The 26,042-nt window shown below is 36.4% G+C and overlaps 4 protein-coding genes across 5 annotated transcripts; 1 reads left to right on the forward strand and 3 right to left on the reverse strand.

Moving 5' to 3' along the window:
* Positions 1 to 441: 441 nt before the first annotated feature.
* On the reverse strand, positions 442 to 1,273 carry LOC108478661 (calcium-binding protein KRP1-like). The gene has a single exon (XM_017781134.2). The coding sequence runs from the start codon at positions 971 to 973 to the stop codon at positions 608 to 610; it is 366 nt and encodes a 121-aa protein (XP_017636623.1). The 5' UTR covers positions 974 to 1,273; the 3' UTR covers positions 442 to 607.
* Positions 1,274 to 7,797: 6,524 nt separating this feature from the next.
* On the forward strand, positions 7,798 to 8,385 carry LOC108478068 (uncharacterized). The gene is made up of 3 exons (XM_017780499.1): positions 7,798 to 8,055; positions 8,168 to 8,266; positions 8,317 to 8,385. The coding sequence occupies exons 1-3, from the start codon at positions 7,798 to 7,800 to the stop codon at positions 8,383 to 8,385; spliced, it is 426 nt and encodes a 141-aa protein (XP_017635988.1).
* Positions 8,386 to 11,725: 3,340 nt separating this feature from the next.
* LOC108478788 (universal stress protein PHOS32-like) lies at positions 11,726 to 13,089 on the reverse strand. 2 transcript variants are annotated; one of them, XM_017781248.2, is made up of 2 exons: positions 12,082 to 13,089; positions 11,726 to 11,972 (listed from the first exon to the last, which is right to left on the reverse strand). In XM_017781248.2, exons 1-2 carry the CDS (start codon positions 12,815 to 12,817, stop codon positions 11,965 to 11,967), a joined length of 744 nt encoding a protein of 247 aa, XP_017636737.1. In that variant the 5' UTR covers positions 12,818 to 13,089; the 3' UTR covers positions 11,726 to 11,964. The 2 variants fall into 2 exon arrangements, with proteins under 2 accessions (XP_017636737.1, XP_017636736.1); XM_017781247.2 differs by having other exon boundaries at positions 11,726 to 11,975; positions 12,082 to 12,904.
* A 9,601-nt stretch (positions 13,090 to 22,690) lies between these two features.
* On the reverse strand, positions 22,691 to 25,775 carry LOC108478067 (uncharacterized). The gene is made up of 2 exons (XM_053022952.1): positions 25,518 to 25,775; positions 22,691 to 25,384 (listed from the first exon to the last, which is right to left on the reverse strand). Exons 1-2 carry the CDS (start codon positions 25,773 to 25,775, stop codon positions 22,691 to 22,693), a joined length of 2,952 nt encoding a protein of 983 aa, XP_052878912.1.
* Between the last annotated feature and the right edge of the window lie 267 nt (positions 25,776 to 26,042).

Here is a 26,042-nt window from a genome sequence, read left to right on the forward strand (position 1 = left end):
CAACTCCTACCGAGTTTTTATATTCGTAAAAGATTCATAGTGTTACACTCCAAATCATCTAATTTTATTTTAATTTAGTATTATAATAAGGATACTATAATTTGTTCATCAACACCATAATATATCATTTTTAATAAACAACAAATACATATACGAAATATATATTTATAGGTTTAAAGTTCCAGAAAGCTCTTAAGTATTTCTCAAGAAAATCAAATATAGATGTTTTGCCATCCCATGGTCTTGAGGGTTGAATTGTAGTTGTACATTGACTCATTTGTGTTGGCATTTGAAACAAAGTGAGAGCTGTATATTAAAATTGGGTAGGAAAAACATTTGTTTCTTAAGAAACTAAAACAAGATAAGATCATCACGCCCTGGCCCTGGAAACAGATATGATAATAGTTGGTTCCAAATGATTTGCTCTCTGTTTGATTGGGATTGTATGAAATAAGCTACTGTCTGATTAAATAATCCGAACGAGAAAATAAATAGGTGGTACTATTATGTATATGGCAAGGCAATGTATTATTTGACAATGAATGGGAATAGTAAACAAGTCCATGGGTCATCTAGGAGAAGAAGCAAAAAAAAAAAAAAAAAAATGCTAATAGAAAGCGGAAGAATTGAGGTCGTCTTGAAGAATTTCCTCCAGCAATAACTGGGACTCTTCCATCAAACCAGGGCTTAATCTGAACATCAATACGCAAAATTCCATCTCATTCAGAGCTCCATCACCGTCGGTATCACCCTCTTTCACCATGCTCACAAGCTCGTCATGTCTCAAATCTTGCAACCCCAGCATTGCGGCATTCCTCTTCAAGCTCTCCACCGTGATCACCCCTTTGTCCTTGTCCATTAACATCTTGAACCCATTACTCAGCTCCCTCATCAGCCCTTCTCCGCCCAGCTTCTCCGCCATCACCGGCAATAAATCCTCGAATTCAGGAGCTGTTTTACCAATCCCTGCCATTAGATCCTTGGATGGATTTTCTATCTTTCTGGTTATTCACACTATGATTTCGTGAAAGATAACTCTCTTATTTTGAGTCGCATTGGGTTGTTTTAAGAAAGCAATATATATATATATATACACACACGATTACGAATCTGAAAAATAGAAAAAGGAGGAGAAGGTTTTTCCCGGAAAGAGGATGGGATATGTTTTACCAATGTATGACAGCAAAGGGACACGACTTTATTGCGGTCGGCTTTGATTCTCGCACAAGCAGAGCTGAAACAGCCTCTGTTTCGGAGAAGTTGTCTTATGATTTTTGGATTTTTTTAATGCTTTTGGGTCTGCTTTTGACCTGAGAATTGAGATAGAATCCAACAGGGGAATTAATTTGGATAAAATATGCTAAAGTCCCTAAACTTTTTTATAAATTTGTAATTTAGTCTTATACTTTTATTTCCAAGATTTTAGTCCTTCTATTTTTCAAAGTCAGAATTCAAGTTTTGTTAACCTTGTAAAATTTTTTTTGTTATATTTATTAGTGCGATATTTTGAAATACAACAAAAAATAACAATTAGATTTCATTTTTAAATTCAAAAAGTAGAGGATTAAATTTCTTGAAATAAAAAGTAAGTAGACTAAATTAGAAATGTAAGAAGAGTAGAGGGACTTAGTGCAAATTTGAACCAATTAATTTGTATGAAGGGGAAATTATTGTAATTTAGGTCAAAGGTTGTATTGATATGGATACTTCTTTCAGGAAACTCTCATAGCACTTTGGTTTGACTTTGATGAGTTGTGGGCAGAGGCTTCGTTGATAAGTTTAGGCGGATACAGAAGGAATCTACTAATACAATTAAAAGGGAAAAAATAAACGTATTTTGGATTAGAAGGGATTCAGAGATCATAAAACTACCAATTCAAGTTGTCATTACACAAAATACTGACCATTTCTAATATCCATTGGAGTTTCCAATAACTACATTTAACAAAAACAATAATGGAGGTGAAATATAAAATGAAAAGCTTGTTTGGGGGTAATGCACAGAGACACAACTTTGGGTTGGAGGAACCTTCGTTTTGAGAAGAAAACTCCACTCCATTGGCTCTTCCAAAGCAAAGTATCTTAATTTCCTGATTTGGTCGGTTATGGAATTTTCATACCAACTTACATCAAAACATCAATTTCTCATAACACGCAAATTATTAAACAAATTAAACTCCAAACCTTTCTTATGATTCATAAACTGTAAACGCTGTTTACAATTGTCAAAATCCCACACATATTACTATTTTCCTTCCATTGTTTCTTTTCAATATTATCAGAGTTACCGGGGCATAGGTGGCTACGATGAATTTACACTTTCAAAGTTTAACATATCAAGAGCAGCTCAACCCTAATCATTCTACAATGGAAAGTTTCTACCCAGCGTCTCCAGCTTAGTGAAATGAGGCCAACCCCTCAACTGCTCTCTAAATATCAAAAGTCACAGTATTCATTCTACTCTTCACACTATTTTCAATTTCATTTTACATCTTGCTACAAACTTTTCTCACTGGTGTCCTGGAGTATTAACTCCGGCGCCCCTATAATCATTTTCAAGTTTATTCATAAACTCCAAAATCAGTAACGAAACCATTAAGAGATTCAGGGGAGCCATGGCCCTTTCTAAAATGGTACATTTTCAGTTTAAAATTTTTATAATTTATAAAATTTTAAATTAATAATGATAAAATTTTATTTTAATATTTAAAAATGATAAGAATTTGATTTAAGAATTATAAAACTATAACTATTAAAATGATGAAATTATACTTTTATTATTATAAAATACACCATTTAATACAGGTCCTGCTATTTTTTTTCTCGATAAGAAGACGTAATTAATGTGGTGATGTGTGAATAATTAATCTTCAAACTTAGTCAACAAATTAAAAAAATGGTATTTGTGATTGATTTCCTTAGAGGGAAGGTGAATGAGAAGGAAAAAATGACTTGAAAAGCTAGGAAAGTGGTATGAAAGTCCCCCACGAACTTATACGTGTATACGACGCGTATAAAATAAAAATATAACTAAAACTGATGTTGATATTCTGGGTGGAGGCAGCTAAAATTAAATTAATGCTACCACCCTCACCATGGCTCAATTTTCAACACCTTGTTTTCCTAATAAACAAAGTGAACGCACGAATGGCGACACAAATGATGCTGCCCTACTCTGCTCTTCGTAGTCGGCATTTTGACAATTTTAATCAACATTACATGATGACCATAATTAATACCAGCTGGTTAGCCTAACATTTCAAACCCAAAATTAATATAGACGACCTTAATTAAATAAACAAGTTTCTAATTATAGATATACCTTACACTTTCATTTGTAATTTCGATGATCTTTTCAAAACTAACTACAAATTAACAAGAAACTTCTCATTTACAACTTATACGTGTAGGGGGGTTGTGGGTCTTAGGGCGTAAGCTGCCCAAATTTGACTAACCCCTTTTTCTTTTGAAGTCTTTTTGTATATCAATAAATATTATTTTATTTTTTAATCATACTAAATTTAGTACTTAATTTTTTAAATGAAGTCAAATTTAATTGCAAATCTTTTAAAAAGATTGCCACATGAGTTGCAACACTAATACAGTTAAAAAAAATAATATTTTAGTTAGCATTTACGTTAAAAATCAGTTAAATTTAATTTTAAAAAAGCCAAAAAGAATGAGTAATATAATTTTTTTGATTTCTCCAAATATCTACTAAAATAAACTCAATAACTAATCTTCTACATTTTGAAGGCCAATTAAAAAATAAATACTAGCCACAGGTGATACAATTTTGTCTTTTATCTTTGAAAACCAATGGGAGCAGATTAACAGCAGGCTGCAGTCGAGCGGAGTTGGACCAGCAGGCTAGGATATCCACTTGATTGTTGGGCTGAAGGCCAAGTTGTCGGTCCATGATCCGAACCCAAAAGGCTTTAATTTAATTGAATACGTCATTCTTGCTTGGCAGTTGGCACTATTGAAGCATAAAATAATAAAGCAAAGAAAAAATATCTCCAATGATGCCGAAATTGGAAGCACACAAAAGCGATTGAAATTTTTCTGAAAATGGTTATATATTATTTTTAGTGAGAGATATAACAATCAAATGGAGGTGCAAATAAAGTTGGTCTTATTTGTTGAAAGTATCCTAGTAAAAATGAACTTGTAGGCTTAATCTAATGACATGTTAAAGATTTTTGTTGGGTTTTTGAACAATTTATCCGGAGGAAGTATGAAGCTTAGTCTGGAACTTAAGTAACAATGTAATAAATTCAGATAAAGAATGAAAAGAAAACTTGAAATTCAAGTCAAGAGATTTTGAACTTAAAAAAAAGAATAGAATTGAAAGCAAAGAAAATGGTGGAGTAAAAATGGATTAAATCTGATAGATTTTCATTCAGTATGAACTTTGGCATAATGCCATTACATTTACTAGTGTTATTGCTGGTCAACATAATCAAATTTCAGCTAAACAACTACCTACTACCACTAAGTAACATTGGAACTTATGAAAACATTGCTTGCACACATAGGTATACTGATTTATCAAACCATCAGCATCTAATTACATCAAAATATGTCACCCACTTAGTTCAAATCTGACTAAATTACAAAACAATATTTAAGGTAACAAAACAAAAAATAAAATACAATAGCAGTAATGTGCTTCAGCAGCTGCATGCATACTTCATGTGCTGTAAGTGCGGCTTGATCTGCTTCTTCATACTTCATCCGCATAAGTCTGCTCCTTGGTTGCTTTATCTGCATGGAGGCCAACTTCAACAATTTCTTTCATGATCTGCTGTCTTCTTTTTTTGTGTTGTGTGAAACAACTAAAAGTTCACCATTATCACCAATTTGTTCAAAGTCAAGTGGTTGCTTCATATACACCTCTTCAACATCTTTATTTAAGAAGAGTGTTAGTAATATATGTAGAATGTACAAAATGTTAGTCACATGATAGAGATGAATTTTTGGCTTTACTGTACCTATTTTGCCTCTTGTAATCATGGAATGTGCATATGTAATATGGACAACTAACTGAGGAGAAGAAGTAATATGATCATCTGAAACTGGATCTGGACTTCCTGCTATAGAAAATATGTTGTCATCATGTTGAGCATGAGCTAAATTAGTGTGAGACAAAGATAGATCTAAAGCGTGTGATGCAACAGAAGATGGGGATGCACAAGAATGAGTAAGAGAATGAACAGTAGGTGGATGATCTAAAAAGGTTTCCACAAAAGATTTCAAAAGGACGAATTCCATGTAATGCTTTTGTAGGCAAGATATTAATTAATTAAGCAGCAACAAGAAAAGCATGATACCAGTGTGTCAAGGACATAGAAGCCTGGGCAAGTCGACCTTTTCATTAGCTCCGTTCCCACATGTAAATAAAGTACAGATTGCAGTTGAGCATGCATGATGCACAATCCTTATATCATGAAATTTTGTTTCTAGTGGCTCAATGTAAACATTTTAGCACTAGTGTTGATATTTGTTGTTTTCGGCCGAGAACCTGGGAAAGGCAGCCTGCTCCCAAGCTCTAAGGGCACTGCAATCCCAATAGCTAACCTCAGCCCGACACAAAACCCGAGTTTTTCCAATAACTCTTAACCGCAAGCTGCTTCACCTATTCATTCTATCTTAAAACAAATTATTATGGTCCATTATACTAGTTGGATAATCGACATTGACTGCATTCGTTCAATAATAATATTTGGCATTTGCAATAGAATATGTAGGAAAAAAATTAATATTTGAGTGATTAAAATAAATAAATTAAATAATTAAGCTGTTCTTATAGTTTACCCTTTTAGAAAGGAAAAAGAATAGAAACAAGAGTCGTGAAAATGATTAAAATTTATATTTTTTTATAAAAACTGTGGAAATTGTCCATACTTTCTAAGTGACGCAGTCTTTAAATACTAGCCGCTGACAATGGATGGACGTTGGAGAATAGGACAAAAACCCAATACTAATTACAGTGAAAGCAAAACGAAGGTTGTTTAATTAAGCCACGACAAGTTGCTCTTTTCATTTCTCTTCCATCTCACACAAAATAGCAGAAACCCAAACATCACTCTCTGTTTTGGTTGAAAGAGGAAGGAGATGATGAGTTGTGATTAGGGTAAGTAAAATTCGATTCAACTCGAAAAAATTAAAAAAATTTAAATTTTAAGTTAAACGAATTGAGTTAATTAAGTTATTCGAGTCAATTCGATTTTTTTTTGAATTTCGAGTTCGAATCGAGTTGAGTTTTTGAATTCGAATAATTCGAATATCAAACTATAATATTTTATATTTTTATCCCAAATTCCTAAACCTTTTTACTTTTCTCTCAAAACTTTTACTCTTTCCCACTTTCCTCCCAAAACTTTTACTCCCCTCCCATCCTAACCCCCCAATCTACCCAAAATTCATTTCTCACCAAAATTTTACTCTCCCATTTATTTTTTCTCAAAATTTTACTCCCAAAACTCTCAAAACTTTTTATTTTTCCTCAAAATTTTTACTCCCTCCCATTTTCCCCCTAAAACTTTTACTTCCTTCTCATATCACCTCCCATTTACCCCAAACCCATCCCCCCAATTCTTTTTTTAATATTTTCCCTCCAAAATTTTACTCTCCCATTTATTTTCCCTCAAACTTTTATTCCCCAAAACTTTTTATTTTTCTCCTAAACTTTTACTTCTCACCATTTACTCTCAAATAAAAATTACTAAACATAAATAGTAATAATTTTATTTATATATACTATTTATATTATTAAATTAAATTTCACATTTTATATTATTTATATTATTGAATTGTTTAGTCATATTGAATATTTATATTAAAATTGAATTATTAATTATGCTATAAAATATTCGTGCTAAAATTTATATTGGTTTCAATTTCACATTTTATCTTTAAAATAACTTTTATTAAAAATCAAATTTTACATTTAATATATTTTTTAATTTCAAAATACATAGTGACAAGAATTTGAAGATAATTGAAATAACTAAGCAAGCAAAGAAACTAACTCAGTATATAAAAGATTAATAAATAAATTATGAGGTGATTAAAGTTAATAAAAATTTTGATTAAGGTGGACAAATTTTATTATGATAGGTGACAGTGGTTACAAGGACCCAAAATTATTTTTTAAAATTTAACTCGAACAAATATATTCAATTCGATTTGATTCAAATTCCATCTCACTCGACTCGATTCGAGAAAATTTCAAGTCAAATTAGGATAATAAAATATGATTTGTGAACTCGAAATTTTTTTATTCGATTTGATTCGATTTAGTCAAACGCTTACCCCTAGTTGTGACCTCTTGTTGAGTTATATCAACATCCAAAGATAAAAAACAGTAAAAATTTGTGTTTGAAAGATGAAAAACAGAAGCAAAATAAATATGTTGAGAGGAAAAATTGAAAGACTTCTCATTACTACAATAAGCAACATTACAATATACATAAGTAGCTTTATTACATTGGAAGAAAACAAAACATTGTTTCTGCTAGTATTCAAGCTGTAAAATCAGCTTAATGATAACCTAAGAGTCTACTAAATCAGCTAAGTACATGATTAACCTTAGCAAAACAAAAATTACAATCAAACTAAACATAAGTCACATGTTACAAAAAGTTTTCACAACCAAATTACACATTGGACATTTGCTTGTCGCTGCATTGTTCCCAACTTTCTAACACCTCTGCATGTTGGCAACAACGTATTGTGAATCGGACAAAGCCAGTTTGTGCTGGGATTGCGACGCTTCACAGAGCCAACTTCCTCATGGCGAGACACGTGAGGTGTCTTCTCTGTCACGCCTGCCGGTCTCCCACTCCATGGACAACTGGTTCCAAGGTTGGTTACAACGTCTTCGTTTGCGACATGTGCGTCAATGGCGGTGATCGAGCCCAAAATGACGACCACAAAGACGAAGAAGATGCAGATTCTAATGATGATGATGCCCATAATCAGGTGGTGCCATGGTGCTCAATATCCAATACACTTTCGTCGGCTTCCACTTCTTCTGGTGGTGAGCGAGAGGTGTCTAAAATTCTAAATCGAAAACCTTGTTTCCATTGAAAAGGTTGAGAGCAAATGTTTCAGATTTTCGAATTCACGTAGGTTTTTTGTTTCATAATTCTTTGTTCTTTAGATTGTATTATCTATTTTCTTGAAATTGAGGGCTAAGATTTCTTGCGGATATGTTAGCAGCAAGGCGAAGTGGAGGGTTTATCAAGTAAAAAGAGGTAAGGTGAGGTAGTCATTTGGCGGCTTCTGTTGATTCTACAATGCTATCTGAAGACCAAACCGGCTTCAGTCGAATTAGAGAAGCGCGGTGAAGACGGAGTCAGAACAAACAAAGGCAGATAAAATCCAATAAAAGTGAAATCCTAAATCAGCTAGAAATTGTAATGGCCTTAGCAGTTCGTTTTGAGTAGGTTCATGATCTAACCTGTTCTACCAATAGTATAAGATTTGACAGGAATGTTGTAATGTTAATAGCTGGCCTGTAATTTGTACCAATCTATAGCTTTTTAGTTTACTTGTACTTTGATTTGTGTCAATAGTTTTGTATTTTGGAGGAAGAGCTCTAATCTATAAAAGCAAAGAAAGTACATGTGTACCTTTGAAGGAAAGGCGGTAGAGAAGGCTACCTACCCACCTCTAGATGTGAGGGAAATGCCATGGACAAATACAATCTCAGTGTCAAGCACGTATAGTAGGATGGCCGTGTAAGAGTATGTGATTGGTTACTCTGACTGCCCATCCCCACTGGAATTGAAATTGAGCTACCTGCATTTTGCGTGTCAAGACTTTCTATCTGACCATAAATAAGTCTATATACTCAATAATATTCAATTACACATCTCCCCAGAACAAGCAACCAAAGCAAAGCAAAAACACTTTTACTTGGAGTCATTTCCTAACAAGCTCACTACCCTAATCATTTCACGTGCCCCACACGTTTTTATCTTTAAGAGTGCTTTTCTTTGCAACTTGGGCTACGTGGGGTCATTTTAATTTATGCATAAATAGGATGGTGGCTGCAACAACAAGAGTAGTATTTTCTAGTCTAGCAGTTGGAGTTTTTGGTAAAAGTAACATACATAACATTCTATAGTATATATAGCTCTGATTGCATTTGATCTTTTACTGCAAAAATGAACTAACTGATCTTTCTACATTTCAAATACGAGTAAAATGGTCTCCTTAAAAGATTCTGTTAACTTAGGCCTGTTTTTCAATCAAATTGTTGATTAAGATGTGTTATACCCAACCCGATTTGGACACGTGGCATCACATAAAATAACATGAGAAACACCCACAAGTGGTCTTCCGACTTACACCATCCTGTTGGAAGTCAATTGATCAGCTACATGTCTTGTCCTCCATCTTGCTACCTACTAAATAGTGAGTCCTCCCTTGCTTTTTAGCGGTTGCACTGTCATTCTGAACAAGGGAACTAAGAAACTAATGAAGCATAACAACTTCGTATTTATTTAAATTTATCATCTAAAAAGTATATTAATTATAAATTTCAATTGATTGAATTATAAAATAATTATTGTAGAATCTAAGAGATAATGATATCATGTTTCTAAATATGATTTACAAAGTGAAAAAAGTAGTATACTTCAAAGACTAAATGAATTAAGCCTTCTTGGTCTTTTTTGAGTGATCTCATTACAGGTTTTGATGATATCTATTTTTCTTTGAAGACAATGGCTTAAAATTATTCATGGTCCATTCCCAACCCATAAATAAGAGAATGATATGTGCATTTGAGCCCATGTTTTCTACATTAGCAACAATGTACATGTCAATCAAACTAAGACTTAATTGATTGCATTAAAACTTCTTAAATTGATATTATTTAATTGAGATTAACTAAGGTATATATATATATATATATATATATATATATATATATATATATATATATATATACATACATGATTTCTCCACCTATAGCATGCCGCATTCAGAACAGCAAAGTAACAAAGCAACACATGTTAGCCAAAATGATTCATATAAATGAAAACAATGGTGTTTGGGCAATCAATTTTCCAAATCTTGCAATGCTTTGATTTGAAATAAAACACTCCTTTTATATTTTTCAAAATTTATTACTTTTATGCATGTTTTATTTTATATGATTAATTATGAAGTATAGAAATTTAACAAATTCAATTAAATCGAATGAGTTATCAAATTAGATTAATTAATTTATCATGAATTATCAAATTCAAGTAATTAATTTATAAGTTTATGATATTCCAAATTAATAGTAGAATATCTAATCGAAAACCTAATAGTTTGTTAATTGATATATTTAATTTCGCTCGTTGAAGATTATTATGATTGATAGATTTTTCATGTGAAATTTAAATATTTTATTGAAATAATATTTTAAGTATGATCATTTTAATTTAATAAATTATAATTAATGGGCTTGCTTATATGAAATAGCTATAATTTTACTTAAAATTTTAGACAACATGATGTTACAGAAAACTAAATTAATAAAGAATGTACTTTATAAGTGGAAAGTTATTATAAAGAGTTAAAATAAAACATAAAAATCGATTTTACTAAGAACTTGGCTGTTATAATAGAGGTTAATTTTATAGAAAGGGTTAGACAGTACATCTTTATATCTTTACAAGGAAATATAAAATTTAAAGTTATAAATATTCAAGTTTTAGAATTTTAAACATTAAATAATTAAAATTTACTTGAAGCAATTGTTAAAAGTCTCATCTAACATCGAAATGAAATGGGTTCAAACCCTATTAAATTTTTCACCTGATGATAAAAACAATCAAATAATCAAAATTATATATCAACTAATATTGGTTATTTGTCTATATTGATAGATATAAATGAGTACAGACCATTATTAAGTTCATTCTTGATTTCAAACTAGATCAATTGCTAGTAAACTCAATCTTAGGTTCAAAATTAATATTTTCTTATGCTATTTAAAAATAATAAAATATGTTAGAAGTTGTGTATGGATACTAATTACTTGAGTTAGGCATTAACATAATTACGGTCTATTTTTTACGGGTTACTTATATAGGAGTTAATTTTTTAAAATGATTATAAAATGATTAAATCTTCACAAAATGCCTAAGTAAGGTTTTTCACACATTTGAGCTCACTTTTGTTGTAAAATTTAATGAATGTTGACATGCTTAGAATTAAACATATAGTATTTCAGTAAAATGTAGCTCAAAACAGAAAAAAAAAAAAAAACATGATTTAAAACTTGATATATGATACTTGAAAAGCTTTATTTGAGCAATTTCAAACTAATTTGACTATTTTAAAATTTTAACATTTACTTAAACAGTTTCGTAAAAAATTGATCAACATATTACCATTTAAAAAAAAGTTTAACCTTACCATTTAGGCCATTAGCATCCACAAACTTGACTGTGGTGATAGCTTGAGCCCGTGACAAAATTGAATGACCCGCTAAATTAAAACAATTCTACTACATATGACATGGGTAGATAAAACGTGATATTGGTTGAAATTTGATAAGAGTTGGACCCCAGAGGGAGGGACAGATAACTTATATAGACTGCAACTATTGTGTCCAATTGTTGGTGTGTTGAGCCAAGATGCCGTCATCCAGTCTAACATATTATATTACGTATTTTCCTTGGCTTTGTTTTTTGTTCTGTTGTGGTACTAGTTAGAGTTTGCTAAGGGAACTCTGTTTGGCGACATACTGCCAAACAAATGACATCCACGTTATCAAAGAAAACTACAAACACGATGCTGATATTATAAGAACAGCTGAGCAACACTACACACAATCCTTGTCACGCTTTGAATCTATTATTTGCTATTGTCTTGGGATGTAGATGTAGCCGCGGCGACGGACGTTTCCACAAGCTCTAACTCCTATACCTCTCATTGCTTTGCGTTCACCCCATATTATGCATCTGCTAACAAGAAATATGAACCGCAACATTTTTAATGTTAATGCTTTATGAACCTAATTTCAATTAATTTTTACTAAATGAAAATATAAATAAATTCGAAAATCCTAACCATTGTGCTCCTCCTCCTCTGCATCCTGATACTCAACTTCTTCTTCTGATACTGGCAGCAGGAGCTGAATATCTTCATCAACGATCTTCTTTTTGGTAACCCTCTCGGCTCTGCCTATTCCGCTCTCATCCTCGTCCGGGTAGCGGACCACTACTACTGGACAAATGCAGTGGTTGACGCAATAATAACTAACGCTTCCTAATCCTAGGCCAAGCCTTCCCCTTGTGCCTCCAAACCCTCTGCTCCCCATGATCACTGCACTCAGCCCTAACCTCTCCACTTCCAAACACAACCTCTCTTTCATGTCACGATCTTTCACTACGTGGATTTTGAACGGAATCTTAGCATCCACTAGTGGCTGAGCCAGCGTGTTTGCTTTCCTTGTCGTCAAAATGCTCAACTCCTTGTCGATTTCCTGCTGCGACCCGTTGTTGGAGTCGTTTTCGCACTTATTTTTGGAGTTAGGGGTGATAGAGCCCCAGTCAGCTCCATAAAGGACGGAGGTTGGACGAACGTGGAGGAGTACGACGGCGTCCCCAGCACGAAGGTAGTTCTGAACAGCCCATCTAACGGCGTAAGCGCTCTCGTCGCTTAAGTCGATGGCTATGGCGAGGCGACGGTGGGCAGCGGCGGGGAAAGTAGGTTGGATTGGGAGAGAAGGCAAGGGTGGAGGCGGAGGAACGGAGGGATTCATGAGAGGAGAGGAGTTTGGCGAATCAGCTATTGCCTTGCCCATATAAAAGCTGCTCAGACAGGGTCTCCTTTGAGCATGGATTTAAACGAGGATACATTACAATTAAATGTTGGATAAGGACCCGTTGTTAGCATTCTTTCGTAGCAGATTTTTTTCCTTAGCATTTCTTAATTATTATCAACCGTTGCTTTCCCATTCTTTAGCAAAAGCAGCTATTTGTCTGTATTTTAAAGACTAAAATTTTTATTAGGATAGAAATAACTTTGATGATTCATATCGTAATATTAATATATAATTTTAAACCAACAATATTCAAATTGAATACAATAACTTATATTACATTTATAAATACAATAAATACGATGGTTGGGTTTGGGACACGACGAATATCAACTTCGGACGCAAACGGTATGGTCATGAATCCCACGACTTAGCAATCACATCTTTCTACTTCTACTCTTACTTCTACTCTTACTTCTACAATCAATTTGTAATACCCAAATACTACTACTCTTTCCTTTTTAATATCTTGTTTGTGCTTCTCCTCATTATCGAAACCATTTTTTAAAATATTTAAAAAAATGATGGATCGACTTTTTGGAAAGCAAAAATGGAGTCGCCACCGATCTTTTGTTTTGATGTGATCGGATCACCTAAGAATTTGGTTATTTTAATAAAACTTTTTTGGTTTACTAAAACAACGATTTTGGTCCACGAGCTTTTGAGAAAATGGGTTCGGGAGTCGGTTACGCATGAGGAAAGATTAGCACCCTCACTACGCCCGAAATCGGTACCACATCGATTAAATATTGTCCTTATGTCTAGAGTTAAAAATGCTTTTAAAATGTGATTCTTTTTAATAATATTCGGATAACCCGAGTTAGTTGTCAAAAAATCTTCTTGTTCCGACGTCCAAAAATTTATAATTTGAAAATCCCAAAAGGATGCTCACTATTTAGTTTAACGGAAAACCAAACCCAAAGACAAGAGAGCACGATTCCTCGAATTTCCTAACATTGACCATTACCTTGTCTTAGAAAATACGTGTGAAATTCTGAGGAGATATTCAGTTATTTTGGACAAATGAAAGAGCGCAACCCAGCACGATAGGGCTCGATTCTTAAATCGCCAAATATTGAACATCATCTTCGTTTTTAAGTATTTGTTTTTTTTTTTAAAACATGAGTGAGAAAGTAAAGGAATGTTCGATCATTTTGAGCAAACCAGTAACCACAACCCAACACGATAGGGCATGATTCTCGAATTGTCAAACGCCGAATATTGCCTTTGTTTTAAAATTTTTTAAAAGAGATGAATGGAATTTTGAAGGGAAGCCCGATTATTTTGAGCAAACGCAAAATTGCAACCCAACACGTTAGGGCACGATTTTGGCGAATTGCTAAATATGTTACCTTTTTTTTTATTTTGAAGAATTTTTGAATGAATACTTGTAAAACTATCTTAAAACATATTAATTCGATTTGAAACAAGATGAAATTAATTAAAAATGGGTTTCATAAGACCACATTTCGAGAGTCAAGTAAAACGATGAATGGGGAAACGTGCACATGCGAGATACAATGCTTAACGAATGAAAATATTAATCGACTAATCAGAATAAGCAACTAAATATAATTAATCTAAAAATTATGACCTAACTTCAATCATGCATGAATAGTAATTAACAAGGCCATATGAAACAATGGATAAGACGCGACGGCAGTATACATAGCATAATACAATTATTAGAGGCACCAAATAAAATGCAAATCGAAGAAGCAACATGGTAAAATTGTTTCAATTTAATGTTAAGTGCATAACACATACTATAGGATTTGATGAATTGATAAGTACTAACATTCATAAACACATGCAATAATTAAAATATACATTGAAGAATAAATATTTTAAAACACATAATGTATGAATTAATGATTTGCATAAAAATAAGAGTACATATATATAATTATTGAAATGGATATTAGAAGATGAAATTTTGAATTAAATTAAATGTGGAATAATTTCAACATAAATTTATTTAAAAGGTTGGCAAGAATACGCGATAATTTAAAGTATATACAATACAAGGGAATAGTGGAGATATAGGACAAGACATAATGCTCAAAGTAAATTTATAAAACAGTGTATGCGTAGGTTTATTGTAAAAGAGATTGATAATAAGATATATACATATACATACATATAAATCTAAAGGCAAATACATGCAAAACATTTAAATATTATGTATTGGGCTAAATTAATTTTATTATAAACCACATAATAGTTTTACTGAACATGCTCACATATATATAAAGAAAACTACGAGTAAAAATACATAGATTTAGTAACATATATGTATAAATAGATTAAGCATAGGTGTTAATAAAAACACACATATATATATATGCACCATAATAATTTAAAAACCATATTATAGGAGATTATATAATAAAAGACGAGAATACATTTAAAAGAAACTATATGTATAGAAAATGCAAGATTAATAACATGCGTAAAATAAAAATCTTATTATAAAACGAATATATATAGGAGTTTAAACAAACAAATTTAAGAGAAAATAGATAGATGTATATACGTATATATATATATATATATATATATATATATATAATTATATGTACAGAGGTACTTACATATAAATAAAAGTACGAATAACAAATCATGCAAAACTTGACAAAATATTCCAAAATAATATATTAAATGGTGAATGATAAGTAAGTCTCAAAAATAGAAGGGTTTCGAGAGAATAAAATGCTGAAAATAACAAAGAAAAACTCAATTGGAACAAAAACGAAACTAAAAGGATCATTGATAAATAAAGTCGGTTGCAGAAATTAGGAAAAGGACTAATTTTTGACGCGCGCGCGAATACAAGGGACTAAAACTGGCAATATACCAGAACCCAAAATGATGCGCTTAAGCGCGGGTCAGATTGCAACAAAGCACAAATTATAAGCCTAAATAATAAAAAAACAAGGCGCATAAAGGCGCAATCGGAGGCTCGCGCGAATACGGAGGACCCATCACGCAAATTTCCCATTTCGAATGAAAAGGCGCGGATCCAGGTTGCTATCCGGGTTGACGCGCGGACCTCCAATACCCCAAACGGCACCGCTTCGTCTACTTCCTAACATTAAAGGCCATTGAATGGCAGCTTGCTGTCTCTTTAGCCGTGAGTAAAGAACCCAATTATTAGGGTTTCAACACAGCTGATTTCGATGCCTCCCTAACCCCCTGTTCGACCATTTGACTACCGCGTTCCACCATTGAAACCTATGGAAGATAGCTCGCCATGAAGCCGTTTCATTTTCCCACTTTAAACCCCGCCCCAAAAGGTAAGATTTTTAGCCCGAAAACCTCTCTCAAGCTTCGATCTCGACGAAGAAGAGATGGTCTCCAATGGCTCATATGCGCAGGTAAATCCTTTCCTCTTTACTTTATTTGCTTTCAAAGTAAAATAACAAAAAAAAAACAAGAGAATAATCACAAAGAAAGAAAACCCGGAGATTTAGATCGGAAAATCACCTTCCGATATTGTTTGCTTTTTGTATTGCTCAGATATCTTATGTAAAAACGTAGGCATTCGTTCGTCACCTTTACATTTATCGAGAACTATGGCTTTATAGCCGAAGGAAAAAAGCTGGAAACTAAATTAAAAAAATCATTTTCATTTGCTATTCTGCTGTTTTGTTCGTGTTTGCTGCCGTTTTGTTTGTCTTTTTTGCGTGTGAGCACGGGGCTGTGAGTTGGCGCTCGGGTATGGGTTCAGAGACTGAGGCGACGTGTGGCCGTGCGTTGGCCCTTGGCACGAGGGTATGGGTCTAGGCTGGAGCAGCATAGGGGTACAGAGGCGGTACAGAGGCCGAGGATGCTGAGGGGTAAACATGTGCTGCTAAGACTTCAGTCTTGGTTTAGTGTTCTGGGCCTAGCGGGCCTTGTAAATTTGGGCCAAGTTTTAAAATTGGGTTTGGGTCTGATAGGGTTATTTAATGGACTGAGGTTCATTTGTTTATTTATTTATTGTATATTTGGGTTTCTAGTGGGCTCGGGCAAATTTGGCCCACTACAGCTGCCCCTCTTTGCTCATTGTCGTGTAACGAGAATAGAGCAAAGACTATAAATGGGCCAATTTTGCCAGGGCCTGCTGAGCTTCGACTTCTTGGTGCTTCTTTTCTTCAAGTATCTTCGATATGCTCCGCTGCAACTTCATGGAGACATAGTTTGTGGGTTTTTATCCTGCTCTGCTGCAACTTCAGAGAGATAAGGATTATGACTTTGACTTTGCTCCACTGCAACTTCAGGGAGACAAAATCTTGCAATCTTCGGCCTGTTGCCCTACAACTTAGGGGGTTAAGGCTTGTTTTCTCTGATCTGCTCCACTGGAGACGAGATCTCCAATCGTCAGCCTACTCCACTACAACTTTAGGGAGCTAGGGTGATGGCTTAAATCTGCTTCACCGCAACTTTAGGAAGCCGAGATTCTTTGTCTTTGATTTGCTATTTGTCAATACAGAGATGCCAAATCTGTTATCTTTGATCTGCTCTCTGCCAATACAGAGACGCCAAATCTGCTATCTTTGATCTGTTCCCTATAAACACAGGGGTGTCAAATCTACTTTTTCGATTTGTTTTCTGACAATACAAAGATGCCAAATCATCTTAGATCTGCTTTAATGAAATCATTTGAAGGTTGGATCTGCTATGTATCTGCTCAATATGGAGAATTTGATCCGACCCTACTGCAACTTCAGAGGTATAGGACTCGTAATTCGTAGCTTTGATCTGTTCCACTGCAACTCCAGGGAAATAAGATCCACTATCTTCAGCCTGCTCCACTACAATTTCAAGGAGATGAGACTCGTGATTTCAACCTGCCCCGTTACAACTTTAGGGAGATAAGGTTTGTTTGGATCTGCTCTACTGCAACTTCAGAGAGAAGATCTGTGATTTTCAATCTACTCTACTGAAACTTCAAGGAGATCTATTGTGGCTTTTAGCCGCTCCAATGCCATTTCAGGGAGAAGATACTTGATTTCAATCCTGTTACCCTACTGCTTAGGGGGTTAAGGCCCATCATCTTTGATCTGTTTCCCTACTACTTAGGGGTTAAGATCTGTAAATTCAGTTTGTTACCCTACTGCTTAGGGGGTTAAGGCCCTTCGCCTTCGATCTGTTTCCCTACTGCTTAGGGGGTTAAGATCTGTAAATTTAGCCTATTACCCTACTGCTTAGGGGGTTAAGGCCCTTCGCCTTCGATCTGTTTCCCTGCTGCTTAGTGGGATAAGATCTGCAATTCAACCTGTTACCCTACTGCTTAGGGATTTAAGGTTCTTCGTCTTCGATCTGTTACACCATTCTTTGGAGAACATGACCTGTTGAATTCGTTTCATGGACTTATTTATGCCAAATGATTAGGATGTCATGATCAGAATGAATCAAATGCTCCTAGCTAGACGTGTATGAATGACGTTTGCATGAATGCAAAATGTCCCCCTCTTTTAATCACTCGTTGTTCATCAAGATTTTATTATTGACGTATTATTCTGTCTTTTTCTTGACTGGTATTTCTGGCAGAATACCCGAAGGATAATCGCAATCTAGGCTACTCTTTCCCCAACTTTTCCAATCCTTGAATTTGGGCGATTCAAACTAATTAGTTCCGTTTCAGGTCCTTGTATCATTTAGAAGAATTTCAGAGTAATATGCAGAACACTTTTTGAATATTATTAGTCCATTAATCATCAACTTAATGAAAGACGCTTGAAAAAGATTATCGCAATAGGCGAGATAGAATTTTATTAAGAGCGAAGCTCAAGATGATTAAGATAGCACATTTGCTAAGGTACAAAATGTGAACCTACGAATTAATTAAGGTGGCACATTCTGCTAAACAAAATGAATAAGATAAGAATAGGTGCCCCAGATATCGCAGTATGAGCTTTGTTGCACAAACTTCTCGAGGACTTTTTAAACTCCAGAGTATTTTGTCGATGCCCCAAGATGTGGCATCCCTCCTTCTTGTCAATTCAGAGGAAACAGGACCACTGCATGCCCTCAACTTTGATCAAAATTTGAATCGCCCATTCTTGGGTTTTCAACTCAAAACCCCTTTGGTCTCAAAACGCCCTTTTACGGGTTTTCGCCTTGGCCTCTCTGTTTTTTTTTTTTTTTAGGTAAAATACCTCTTGACCGAATCTGAATTCACGGGATTAGGCAAGCTTTTACCATCCATCTCGGTCAAAATCAGAGCCCCTCCAGAGAAAGCCTTCTTTACCACATAAGGTCCCTCCCAATTCGGCATCCATTTTCCTCTGAAGTCCTTTTGTATGGGAAGGATCTTTTTCAATACGAGGTCTCCTTCATGGAATTCTCTAGGGCGAACCTTCTTATTGTAAGCCCGCATCATTCTCTTTTGATACATTTGACCATGATGGATAGCCTTTAGCCTATTTTCCTCAATCAAGTTCAACTGGTCGTATCGAGACTGGACCCATTCTGCTTCATCTAACTTTAGTTTTGAAAGCACCCGTAGAGAGGGAATCTCGACCTCAATAGGTAGAACCGCCTCCATTCCATAAACTAAAGAGAATGGCGTTGCCCCGGTAGATGTTTTGACTGATGTCCGGTAGGCATACAGGGCAAATGGTAATTTCTCGTGCCAATCTTTATAGGTCTCAGTCATTTTTCCTATGATTTTCTTTATATTTTTATTGGCCGCTTCTACCGCACCATTCATCTTTGGGCGATACGGTGACGATAAATATGATGTTTAATCTTGAACTGGCTACAGACCTCTGCTATCGTGCTATTGTTTAAGTTCAGTGCATTGTCCGATATGATTCGCTCAGGCATCCCATATCGACATATGATTTCTCTCTTCAAAAACTTACTGACTGCCGATTTTGTGACGTTGGCGTAAGAAGTGGCCTATACCCATTTGGTGAAGTAATCTATAACCACAAAGATGAAACGATGTCCATTAGATGCCTTTGGTGAGATTGGCCCAATGACATCCATGCCCCACATGGAGAAAGGCCATGGAGAAGTCATGACGTGAAGGGGTGAAGGAGGTACATGAATTTTGTCTCCATAGATTTGGCATTTGTGGCATTTCTTGGCATAGTTGATGCAATCTCTTTCCATGGTGGACCAATAATATCCGAACCTCATAATCTGTCTGGCCATGGTGAAACCATTAGCATGTGTTCCGCAGACACCCTCATGAACCTCTTCCAGGATTTGCTTAGCCTCGACAGCATCCACACATTTTAGGAGCACTTGGTCTTTTCTTCTTTTATACAAGATTTCTCCATCCAAGATATAGTCACTGGCCAACCTTCTTAATGTCCTCTTGTCATTCTCAGTCGCTTGGTTTGGGTATTCACGACTTTTCACATATCGTAAAATATCCTGATACCAAGGATGGTCATCTTTCTCTTCTTCTTCTTCGATGTTGCAGCAATGAGCCGGAGCCTCATAAATGCTCATTTGGATAGGCTTCATATCCTCTTGCTTGTTCATTTTCATCATAGAAGCTAAAGTTGCCAAGGCATCAGCCATCTGGTTTTCATCTCGTGGGAGATAGCAGAAGGTGATATCGTCAAACTCCTCAATTAACTCAAGAACCAATCTTCGATAACTGATCAGCTTGGGATCTCTTGTCTCCCATTCGCCTTTAAGCTGATAGATCACTAGTGCAGAATCTCCGTATACCTCTAATACTTTTATCTTGCGTTCTATGGCTGCACGGATGCCCATGATGCATGCCTCGTATTCCGCCATGTTGTTCGTGCAGTCAAAATCTAATTTACTGGCAAAAGGATAATGATCTCCGTTTGGGGATACCAAGACTGCCCCAATTCCGTTACCCACAGCATTTGAAGCTCCGTCAAAATTCAATTTCCACAGGTGACCTTCTTGAGAGTCTTCTTCCGTGGTTGCAACGTACATTAGGTCTTCATTCGGGAAGTCAAAGCTCAATGGTTCATAATCTTCTAAAGCTCTACTGGCCAGAAAATCTGCTATTGCACTCCCCTTTACAGCCTTTTGGTTCACATAGACTATGTCAAACTCGGAAAGCAGAATTTGCCAACGAGCCATTCTTCCGTTCAAAGCGTTTGATTCCATCATGTATTTCAAAGGGTCCAGTTTTGAGATGAGCCAAGTTGTGTGATATAACATGTATTGCCTCAGTCTTCGGGTTGTCCAAATCAAAGCACAACACAACTTCTCGATCGGCGAATATCTCGTTTCACATTCAGTGAATTTCTTGCTGAGATAGTATATTGCTCTTTCTTTTCTTCCAGTCTCGTAATGTTGGCCTAGCACGCATCCCATGGAATTCTCGAACACCGTCAAGTACAATATCAGTGGTTTATCCAGACAAGGTGGCATCAGTACTGGGGCATTGGATAGGTAATGCTTGACCTTGTCAAAAGTTCTCTGGCACTCCTCATCCCAAACACCTGGATTATGCTTCCTAAGGAGATGAAATATCGGATCACATTTTTCTGTTAGTTGTGAGATGAACCGAGCGATGTAATTCAGCCTTCCTAGGAAACCTCGAACTTCTTTTTGAGTACGTGGTGGAGGCAATTCTTGTATAGCCCTGACTTTATCTGGTCGATCTCAATTCCTTTTCATCGACCACAAATCCCAACAGTTTTCTGACCGGGCTCAAGGTACACTTTATGGGTTGAGTTTTAGTTGGAATTTCCTTAACCTTAAGAATAGTTTCCTCAGGACCTGCACATGCTCATTTTCTGTTCTGGATTTTGCAATCATGTCATCGACGTAAACTTCAATCTCCTTGTGCATCATATCATGGAATAAAGTTACCATGGCTCTCTGATATGTTGCTCCCGCATTTTTTAGCCCGAATGGCATAACTTTATAACAAAATGTTCCCCACATGGTTACGAATGTGGTCTTTTCCATGTCTTCCGGATGCATCTTTATCTGGTTGTATCCCGAGAAGCCGTCCATGAACGAGAAAAGTGAGTAACCTGCCGTGTTATCCACTAATGCATCAATGTGAGGCAACAGAAAGTTATCTTTTGGGCTGGCTTTATTTAGATCCCGATAATCTACGCACATCCGTACCTTTCCATCTTTCTTAGGAACTGGGACTATATTGGCCACCTATTCTGAGTACTTAACCACTTGTAAGAAACCGGCATCGAACTGCTTCTTGACCTCTTCTTTTATTTTCAACAAAACATCGGGTCTCATCCTTCTGAGTTTCTGTTGAACTGGCTTGCATTCTTTCTTTATAGGGAGTCGACGTACCACGATATCGGTATTCAATCCGGGCATGTCTTTATATGACCAGGCGAAGAAATCCTTAAATTCCCGGAGTAACTCGATGAGGTCTCACTTTGTTTCTGCAGCGATACTAGCTCCAATTTTCACCTCTTTTTCTTCTCCTAAGCTCACAGTTTCCCCCGACTCTTTGTGAGGTAAGATTTGTTTCTCCTCTTGTTCTACCATTCTTAACAAATCAGGAGATAGGCCACAATTTTGGTCATCTTCAAAATCCTCCGTGTCCTCCATACACAAGTCTTGTTCGAAAGGAATCTCTGAGTCATTGGCAATATCGCTCATATCATTGATATCTGGGGACCTGTTATGGATGAAGAAAGAAATCCAAAGAACAATGAATCTAAGAATATTTTATTTGTATGGTATGATTATGAACGAATTGGAAAGAATAAAAGAATATTCACTCAAGATGATAGCAAAAATGCATTTTTTATTGAAATAACGATATTTGGACATATGCCTATTTCATAAAAGGATTCTTATTGCCCTTAGGCTTAGAGCAATAAGCTTGTTTTGAACATTACTCTGAGTTAACCCTAAAAGTTACAGGGATCTCCTCCACGGTCCAATTGTTCAAAACGCTTCCGTGGATGTAAGGCGAATTCGACTAAATTTTCTTGATTTTCCTTCAGATATGGCGTTAATGCTCAAACTTTCCAATACTTCTTCGGCGGGCTCTTTCCTTGTCGATCTTCCTTTAGAGTAAATAGTCCCACCTGAGATGAATGTTTTGGATAAATGAGGGAAGGTCATCGGCTCCCACTTGACCTCTTCACCGCACAAACGCGCTCTCCTCATCTCTTGTCTTTTCTCCAGCTCTTTCTTCTTTTGCTTCGCATCTGGCTTGAATCCTAAGCCAAAGCGGTCTCGTTTTTCCTTCAACACTGGTACCTCGATCCTTCCTTGGAGGCATCTTCCAAGTCCTTTCCCTGGCAAAGCTCCTTTGCCAATAGTTAATCGTAGGCCCATCCTTGTGGTTTCGGATATTTTAGGTGCTGGGATCTTGTTTCCTTCAACGATGAATGTAGCATTGACAAATTCTAGTGATCGAAAAGAACACTCTATCGCCTCATCGTCTGTACCTACGTATGGTGTATCACTGGTGAGAGATGCAATGATATCTTCCTTCGCGTTTATCGTTACCAACCTACCCTCAGTTACCAACTTCAACTTTTGGTGTAGGGACGACGGCACTGCCTCCGCCGAGTGAATCCACGGTCTCCCCAACAGACAATTGTATGATGGCTTGATGTCCATTACCAAGAAGTCTACCTCGTATGTATTTGGGCCAATCAAGAAAGGTATCTCGATCCTTCCCATCACTTTTCTTTCCGTACCGTCGAATGCTCTCACGACGTTTTGACATGTCTTCATGTGAGAGTTATCCACTGGCAACCTATTTAACGCGGACAAGGGCATGACATTCAATGCCGATCCATTATCAATCAATACCCCCGGCAATGTGTATCCTTTGCAGCGAGTGGTAATGTGTAGGGCCTTTGTAGATCCCATGTCTCCCGATGGTATTTCATCATCGTTAAAGAAAATAAAATTATCCGCGCTGATGTTATTGACTAGGCGATCGAGTTTGTTGACAGAGATGTCATCCGCAACATATGTTTCATTTAAAACCTTCATCAATGCACTTCGGTGAGTATCTGAACTCAAGAGCAATGCTAGTACGGATATACGAGCTGGCTGTTTGTGCAATTGCTCCACAATACTGTACTCGCTGTGTTTTAAGAATTTTAAGAATTCCTTAGCCTCTTTTTCAGTTACAGGCTCATTGACGGGTGATCCAGGTCTGGTCGTCTTTTCCTTTTCTTGTTCAATGACCACGGATTTTCCTTTAGCTGATTCTGCCTTTGTGTTCGGAGTATAACGCCTTCCGCTGCGTGTATAGAAACCTTCGTCTTGACCTTTCCCCAAAGCGACAACTGGATTCTCTCCTCCCGGGATCGTTACATTGCAGTCGTAATTCCAAGGAACCCTTTTGCTATCCTTATAAGGGAAAGCAACGGGCTTTTGAATTATGACCTTTGGCGCAATTAGTACTCCGACTTCATTGACTCTTGGTCGGGATATAATTACGACCGGGTGATTAACCCCTCGGACATTGTTGGTTGGCCCTTGCTCTGACGTGCACACGTCTTCTCCCTCGAGGCCCTCAGTATACTCAAAGAATTCAATCTCTTTATTTTCCATCAATATCTGTACCATTGCCCTGAATTCATTGCACTCCTGGATCTCATGACCCTCTTTATTGTGATATTCGCAGTAGTATTTTGCTCCTTCGGGCTTCTCCCCTAAACCTTGTGTAAGTAAACCTTCTTCTACCATTTTCTTCCAAACCCACTTCAATGGAGTCTTTACCTCTGATACATCTATCTTGGTTCTCCTCCCTTCGTTTTCGACTATCGCGTTTACCCCTTCATCTGAATGACTGGGTAACGGATTTCCTGCCACATTAGGTCCTGTGGGATCATCGAACTTCACAATGCCCATCTTTATGAACCTTTCGACCAATTTCTTGAAGGCCGTGCAGTTTTCAATTGTGTGTCCCGAAATTCCTGCATGGTATTCACATTGAGCGTTTGCGTCATACCACTTAGGGAATGGAGGTTGCATGGGTTTTAGGTAAAATGGGGACACTACATGTGCGTCGAACAGGTTCTTGTAAAGCTCCTTATACGTCATTGGAATTGGTGTGAATTGAACTCTTTCTGTGTTAGGCCTTGGGTTGGAATCCTGCTTTGTAAGGCCCTGATGGCTAGTAGTCACTGCCCTTGGTTGGCTCACTATGACTGGCTTGGAATAACTTTTATTGTATATGCTTGCATTGTTTACTTCACTTTCTTTCCTTCTAGGAGCCGATCTTTTGGCACTTTCTCCCGCTTCAATTTTCCCACATCTCACCGCGTTTTCTATCATCTCCCCGGACATTACTATGTCCGAGAAGCTTTTAGTAGCACTTCCTAACATGTGGTTAATGAATGGGGTCTTTAGAGTGTTGATAAATAGCATGGTGGTTTCCTTCTCTAAGAGGGGTGGCTGAACTTGCATCGCTATTTCTCTCCACCGTTGTGCATACTGTTTGAAGGTTTCACTCGGCTTCTTTTCCATGTTTTGTAGGGTGATTCTGTCAGGTGCTATGTCCGTCACGTGACCGTATTGTTTTATGAAAGCTTGAGCCAAGTCCTTCCATGAACCAATTTGGGCACGGCTGAGCTGGTTATACCACTTGGCCGCAGATCCGGTCAAACTGTCCTGGAAACAGTGGATCAATAGCTGATCATTGTTAACATACCCTGTCATCCTTGACGAACATCGTAATATGAGCTTCGGCAACTCGTCCGTTATACTTTTCGAACTCCGGGGTTTTAAATTTTGGTGAGAGTACCAGATCTAGGACCAAGCTTAAGTCCTTGGCGTCGATCCTGCCACAGTAATCAGTAGCTTCCATTGCTTTGAATTTTTCCTCGAGCCATTTGCACCGATTATCGAGTTGTTTTGCCATATCTATTTTTCCTTTCTCCATTTCTGCCATGTCATCAAGGTCCGGGACAAATGGATTAGCTGGATTATCTCCGGGATTGGCGCCTGATCCTATAGGAATGTTTATTGGTGTCGAGGCATTGGCCTGGTATTGCTGGGGCATGATCGTGACAGATGGTTTCGGTAAATTAATCTCGGGCTTTATCGGTACATGCGTCGGAGTGAAGCCAGGGGGTATTTAAGATCCTCGTTAGTTTCTTCAAATTTATCCATAGGGCCCTTTCCTTTATCCGCTCCTTTCAACAACAGTTGGGATAGCTGACTCATCATTTCCCTCTGGGACTCCATCATTTGCTCTTTCATCTCTCGCTGAATCTTGGCTAGTTGCTCTTGCATCTGAGACTGCATTTGTTCTTGTATTTCTTTTTGC

This window comes from Gossypium arboreum, chromosome 12, assembly GCF_025698485.1.
Source record: "Gossypium arboreum isolate Shixiya-1 chromosome 12, ASM2569848v2, whole genome shotgun sequence".
In the NCBI taxonomy this organism is placed as follows: domain Eukaryota; kingdom Viridiplantae; phylum Streptophyta; class Magnoliopsida; order Malvales; family Malvaceae; genus Gossypium; species Gossypium arboreum.

Bases quoted from the DNA above. Each gene is read 5' to 3' on its own strand.
- LOC108478661 (XM_017781134.2), bottom strand. From the start codon at position 973: ATGGCAGGGATTGGTAAAACAGCTCCTGAATTCGAGGATTTATTGCCG.
- LOC108478068 (XM_017780499.1), top strand. From the start codon at position 7,798: ATGGCGAGACACGTGAGGTGTCTTCTCTGTCACGCCTGCCGGTCTCCC. The intron at 8,056-8,167 runs GTGTCTAAAATT...TTTGTTCTTTAG, and splicing joins CTTCTGGTGGTGAGCGAGAG to ATTGTATTATCTATTTTCTT. The intron at 8,267-8,316 runs GTGAGGTAGTCA...TGCTATCTGAAG, and splicing joins ATCAAGTAAAAAGAGGTAAG to ACCAAACCGGCTTCAGTCGA.
- LOC108478788 (XM_017781247.2), bottom strand. From the start codon at position 12,817: ATGGGCAAGGCAATAGCTGATTCGCCAAACTCCTCTCCTCTCATGAAT.
- LOC108478067 (XM_053022952.1), bottom strand. From the start codon at position 25,775: ATGCCCCAGCAATACCAGGCCAATGCCTCGACACCAATAAACATTCCT. The intron at 25,385-25,517 runs GTACTCTCACCA...CACTGTTTCCAG, and splicing joins TAAGCTTGGTCCTAGATCTG to GACAGTTTGACCGGATCTGC.